The sequence below is a fragment of the Seriola lalandi genome, unplaced genomic scaffold, assembly GCF_002814215.2.
Source record: "Seriola lalandi dorsalis isolate HSWRI2012SDOR001 ecotype SW California unplaced genomic scaffold, Sedor1 jcf7180002054497, whole genome shotgun sequence".
NCBI classification, from domain to species: Eukaryota; Metazoa; Chordata; class Actinopteri; order Carangiformes; family Carangidae; genus Seriola; species Seriola lalandi.
In genome coordinates this window covers 168,417-175,033 of record NW_019525050.1, presented here as the reverse complement: position 1 = coordinate 175,033, position 6,617 = coordinate 168,417, and the positions used below count along the sequence as shown (strand labels likewise).

Below are 6,617 nucleotides of genomic sequence, written 5' to 3'. Positions count from 1 at the left end.
ATTGTTCCCTATCATTTGTGTGTGTGTAGTCTGTGTTATTCCTTTTTCATGATGTTTTTATTTTGCAAAACAATTATGATCAAATTGGTATATAAATGCCACAGAAATGGACCTAAGTGCAGTGGGCATCCACTTCACATCACTGTTCTGCATGTTGGCCAGTAGAGGGCGCTAACAGCCATGTTTCCTCTGCCTGCAGGTCAGTGAGGAACAGTTCAGTTGTCCTTTACTAAACACAACATGAAGCCTACCACACTCCTCGTGATCTGACTGATTATTTATTTATGGGTGAGATTTACAACATAAACTTTTTGTTTTTATTGTCCTTATATGAATCGTCTACATTACAGTTCTACAAGGAACTTGCAATTTATCATGAAAAACTCTCATTTGGACGAAGAGAGACACATGTCTTTTATAAAATGCGATTTGTCGGCGTGAGTACAGTTAAAAAAAAACAAAAAAAAACAAAACAAGTACAAGCTCCTGTGTGAGCAAACTTCAATAATAAATCCATCAGCCGTCCTCCTCCCGCCCCTTTCCCTGATTGGCTGTCATCTGTCAAACGTTCCACCCAGCAGGCCACTGATTGGTTCGCTGAGCTGCCCGTCCTCGGGGAGCGCCCGACTCCGGCTTTGGGCAGCAGAGATGCGCCGCTGCTCTCCCTCTCTGCCGTTTAGTGCGTCGAGCGGCGGAGGGAAGTGGAGTTTGCGCGTCTTGTTGTGCGTCCGTGGACCAAACAGCAGCAGCGGTGCGCTTTTCCTCCTCCAGAGCTGCAGGCATCCAGGGGAGCAGCCACGCCGTGCATGCCTCGGAGACCGGGAGAAGGAGGATACTGTGTTTTTTCTTCTTCTTCTTCTTCTTCTTCATCATTAGTATTTTGACTGATTGAGACAGACATATTTTGTATTTTCCTAATGGTAACCAACACCGAGCAGCCGGAGACATGTGGAATAATCTGGGGAAACTGCACCGCTTCTCACTAGTGTGTCTCCTCCTGACACTGCGGGCTGAGGTGAGAAGTTTTTCTGATCCATCTCATGGGGAGATGATGTTTTTGATGGTGGTTTAACTTATCAATAGACTGGAAGTTGTGTTTTTGGAGGGGGTTAAATTCCAGCCTTAATTGAATTGCCTGCTCGATAGTTGAATCATGTGATCTCGGAAATTACTAAATGTGCACTTCCTTCGGGAGATTGAATAAATTTTAGTTCACAGGCGAGTTAGGAAACGTCATTAGCTGAACATTTGTATCATAATACACAAATACACTGTTTTAACCAATTTCCCCTAGGGGATAAATAAAGTATCTCTATCTATCTATCTATCTATCTATCTATCTATCTATCTATCTATCTATCAAGTGATAGGAATTTGTCAAAGTTTTGTATTTTTCCATAAAGTTTCATCACTAAGGAATCGGTGCCAGTGTTAACTGCGTCAATTAGCGTTTTACGCAGAGTCTTAAAAGCTCGGTTACTCTAAATAACTGGGTGAAATAGCTTCACATGTCTCTGGTACAGCTTCACCTGCTTGGAAAAATCCCCTGAAACAAACCAAAGAGGTCGGATCACAAGCAAATCTTCAACATTGTAGAAACTTGTTTGAAAAAAAAAAAAAAATCAGATTTTAATAATAAAGATCTTGTTAAGGTGGATTTCTTCTCCAGTGTACAGCTGCAGCCTGATATGCAGAGTGAGCTGAATTGGAGTATTAGGTCGCCTACACGTATAGTAGTGTGTGTAGTGTGTGGGCTGCAGAGTGACTGCACAACTGCAGAAAAAGAAAAAGTCCTACCCCCCTTTAAATCTGCTCATAGGACGAGATAATTCCACTTGCATCATTTTTAGAGCGATTCGATGAATCAAGGGTCATTTTGCCATTTGAGATTTCACCCTAAAGCGTTTATATATAAGTGTTTTCAGCCTCTCACACTCCCTCGTGTCCTCCTCAGGTGTCTCAGTCCACGGGTTACTTCGAGCTGCAGTTGGTGTCGGTGGATAACCCCAAAGGTCAGCTGCTGAGCGGCGAGTGCTGCGACGCGGAGAAGAGCGCGGCGGAGGGCCACTGCGGCGCGGACGAGTGCGACACCTACTTCAAAGTGTGTTTAAAGGAATACCAAACGGAGGTCATGACCAGTGGACCGTGCACCTACGGCTCGGAAACTACTAAGGTTATCGGTGGGAATACTTTTCAGTTCAAAGGCGGCCAGAAAACCGGACAGAACCGGAACAACGACGCCGGGAAGATCATCATTCCCTTCCAGTTCGCGTGGCCGGTAAGTGGATCATCGTGTCACTGTGTGTTCGCCGGTTTGATGTGGAGAACAGAACAAATTTCAGTGTTTATTGGAGGAAAAATTGCGTAAAAGTGGCAAAAATATTCACCTGGATGCTTCACCAGAACTGTGAGAGTCCATTACATGATAAAACATTATTTAATGTGATAATCTTCCATCATAAAAGGGAGTTTGGATGTTTTAGTGGTGAATCATGCCGCAGCCTTAAATCTGCCATCCCAGCTCGTACAAAATGTAATCTGGCACATTTTTGGCACATTTTTTACTGTAGCATTGCATTGCATTCTGGGTCTCTGCGTGCCACTCATTCTTTCCTCCGCGTGTCCATTTGGCAACTTTTGGCGTCTCTACATCATCCAACACCTCGTGGAGGACGTCACATTCCTCTCTCGGATTTTTTTGAGTGAATATGTGCGTGTTTCTGATCAAGCTAAAAAATAAAAATTAAAAAAGAAGCCCTGAGCGCGCATGACGCACAGCGGTGGTGCAGTTGTGTCTGGGGGTTTGATGAGTTACCAAACAAGCTGCTGTTTGTCTGGCTTCAGTTACAGTGAGTGGGAGAGGAAAAGAAGGAGGGGGGGTACGTTGCCAGTGTTTGAAGGGATGGGGGAAACTAAGGATTTCCATGCAAGTGTTGATTAAGAAGTGGCAGGTAACTTATTATCTAATCTAAACAGAGCAGCAGAGCCAATCAAAACCTGCTCCCTCTCCTTATTTGGAGAACCAGCGTGGGAAACAGGAACAGTGCTGGCAATCAGAGCTTTATGAAACCTGCTGTAAAGCCAGAGGAGCTGCTGTTACACCCAGAGATCTGTATCACGGAGGGCTAATGCTGAGAGTGAAGTCCCGTGGAGAAAACGTCACAGGTTTGATTCCCACATCAGCTGAGTGAGCTGTCAGAATAAGAGCCCTCAGTTATTGTGAGTCAAAGTGGAAAAGAGTGTGGGGCCATAACCACCAGAATATTAACTTGTGCTGGAGCAATTAGTCCCTGAAACAATCAGTCAATCCAGAGAAAAGTCATTAATGACTCATTAGTTAATCACTTATTTACATATTACCAAGAATTACATTACATTACTTAGTTGTAATGGTCATATTTTCTGAATACAAGTGAGATTTTAATGTTTTTATAGATTAAAAACAACTTTTTTAAAGGAATTTTCTACATTTAAGTGTCATTTTCCTGATTCTAGTGCAGCAATCTGAGTTAATGTGTTGATTTTTATTAGAGGCAGGTTGAAATAATCTCATAACACCCGCAGATTTTTTTTTTACTTCTTTTAACAAATTAAGACTTTTAGGACTCAATAAACAAAATGACTTGGAGACATGACGTTTTTGGAGTTTATGAAGAAAAAATACAAAAAAAAAAAAGGATTTGTTCTTTTTTTCTCTGCTTCATTTCAGTCTTATTAAATATCGGGGATTTTTTTAATAGTTGCTCGAATTGTTTGATGACTCACACTGGGCTCTGGGAATGTGTGATGGACATTTTGTCTTAAATTTAGACTTTTTACAGACTAAACATGAAAATGCACCCCTGATTTCTGCACCCTAACCCACATGCAACAGCAACACATGATTGCTTTTAGAAGCCCCTGCATTGGAAAACAGATGATGAGACAGAAATAAGAAGCTGAAGTAATTGAAAATCATTCAGTCTTTTAACTATTAATACTCATTCCAGCCACATTTGCCGTGAAAGAACAGAAACACTGTCCGTGCGTTCATGTCAGAACATACATATCGTACATATCGGGTGCTTTGTGTGCGCGCTGGCTACGTGACCTCTCCATTCATCACTCCCCATGGTCAGCTGTCAGCAGAGGGGAAGATGGAAGTAGTAAGTTGGGGCCCTGCGGGCGGATACGGTTACCACTAAGTTGTGTGTGACACAGGCGGTGGATATCAGTGTCACCAACTACTCAAACAAGTGAAGATCCCCGGTCAATCTGGGCTGGGGGATGCCTTTACCTCGCCGCCTCTCAGGTTCACGCTCTGTCCGTTATTGGGTCATTGTCTCACTCGGCGTGTGTGGGGTCAGTATTTTCCACTATCCGCCTTGGAGGGGGTAGACGAGTGTGTGTGTGTGTGTGTGTGTGTGTGTGTGTGTGTGTGTGTGAGTGTGTGTGAGTGTGTGTGAGGGGGACATAAATGAAGGAAGGTATCAGTGTTCAGCAGCTTCTTCTGATGAGGCTGTCAAGGTCGAAGCAGTTGAGGGCTTTTTAAAAAATGTCAGCACACTTGATGTTTTTTAATCAGTTCTCCAGACGGCTCATCACGTTCACATCGCTGGTTTCAATCAGTTGTTTAATGTCTGTGCTGCTAAAGTCACAGCTTGTGATATGTTGGTTATTTTTTGATTGATTAATTGTTTAATTTATAAATGAACAGAAAACAGTGAACAATGTCCATTTCAGTTTCCCACAGCCTAAAGTGAACTCTTGAAACAACAATAATGTAAAACTGAGAAAAAGCTAAAACCAGTTAGTATTTGGCTTTTTTACTTGATGAATGACTTTAATCAGACATTAGACTAACTGAATTAACTGATCATATTACAATTTTACAACATCTTTTGCATGTCTTTCAGCAAACATGTTTACGTTCAAGTGACAGCGCCCTCTAGTGGCCGTAGTAATTATGGTGGGAGCAAAGGAGGAAGTGAGGTGATGCAGTACGTAGGGAGGATGGATGGGTCGACAAAAACACTGGAAACTAAACCACTATGCGTTTCCCATTGTCAACTGTGTTTCTTGTAACCATGACCACGATTTTATTACTGTAACCATGACGATAAAGATCCTCTCGCCTTAACAGGGTACTTATTTTAACCCAAACCACAATCTTGCCCTTAACTTAACCAAATATTTCTTTACTCCTTGTCATGACATGAAACAGTTAGTTGAACAGTTTATCTGTGGCGTGTCTCCTGCTGCCAGTAGGAGGCGCTAATTCAGAGGACGCTCGAGAGTTTAGGGAAAAACAACTGATGTGTTCATTGAGCCTAGAGGACTTCTTTTTTTTTTTTTTTTTTAAGGATTTTGTGCTTATTGAACTGAGCGTCTTTGAATAAAGGATGTTCTGTATAATAAAAGGCTGTGAAGGCCTCAAAGGCAAATTTGTGATTTGCAACTTTGGGTGATATAAATAAAACTGGCCTGGTTTGACTCATCAATTAAAACTTGTGATGTGACGGCATTATATTGTTAGTGTGAGCAGGTTTGTGACGGCAGTTTTCACGCTCGGCTGAGGTTCAGTTGGAGGACCCGCTGTTAGCTTCAAGTTCTTGGCTTCTCTTCACTTGGTTGAAAGTGACGGAAACGACTCCGTCAGCGACTGGAGTAAACGTCCGGGGTTCAGTGTTTTCTTTACAAAGACATTGTGCTCTTTTCATCAGTGAGTTTAGGTTCATCGAGCGTATGTTCTCTCTGTTTATTCAGCGATGAAAACTGTGTTTCTAAAACAACAGAAATGCTGTTTGACAAAAAGAAAAATCTCAAGTCAAGATCGACTTACTAGCTTTAACCGCAGCTCACAGCCTTCCTCAGTGATTGTACTTTTGTAGATCTCAATCTTGAGTTAAGATTTTTTGAACTTTCACACTCAAGACAAATGAATTTTTATCAGCCATCATCTCAACATCATCCTTACATCGTAATGTCAAACAAAAAATCCTCTTTTTACCCATTTTTGTTTAATTATTAATCATGTTTTGAGGCAAAATTTTACTTTTTCAAGGTGTTAAATGACAGATGTCTCACTTGCTTCATGAAATAAAAGCCCAGACCGTCCTGTCCTCCCAACACATGGAGTAGTTTGTACTGTGTCGTGCTGTTAGAGCTAACAGAGTGTGTTTTGTACGCGGCCGTGGCCTGTAGCCTCTGGTGCTGCTATAGTGGACTCCTTCAGTCGGCCTCAGTATCTGGGCCACTGGTCCTGACATGAATTAGCTGCTGTAAAAAAAAAAAAGAAAAAAAAAGAAGGACATTGTTCTGCCCTCTCCTTTGCTGATCATTTCCCCTTCATGCTAACCGCCTCCGGCTGTTTGGGTCTTCAGTGACATCTTTTTCATGAAAGGGAACGAGGAGGGGGAGGAAGGAGAGGGATTGACCGATGGAGCGAAGGAAGGAGGGAAGATGGAGACGAAGAAGTCCTCATTTAAAAAAACAAAAAAACAAAAAAACTCAGCTTCCTTGTGAGTTTTCTGTCACGAGGGAGGTGTATTTTTAGGATGCCGACACTTTAGATGCCGCTTTTTTTTTTTGTTTTTACTCTAGTGACTGGAGCAAAAACAAGCATTCACTTCTTCTCT

At 42.1% G+C, this 6,617-nt stretch overlaps 1 protein-coding gene across 1 annotated transcript in view; it reads left to right on the top strand.

Annotated features, from left to right (window-relative positions):
• The first annotated feature begins 671 nt into the window (after nt 1-671).
• The window catches only part of LOC111659888 (protein jagged-2-like), a 52,483-nt gene continuing 46,537 nt past the window's right edge, over nt 672-6,617 (top strand). The window contains exons 1-2 of the mRNA XM_023412983.2: nt 672-1,015; nt 1,955-2,278. Of these exons, the coding sequence (XP_023268751.1) occupies nt 947-1,015; nt 1,955-2,278 (393 nt within the window). The 5' untranslated portion in view covers nt 672-946. The remainder of the gene's footprint in view (nt 1,016-1,954; nt 2,279-6,617) is intronic.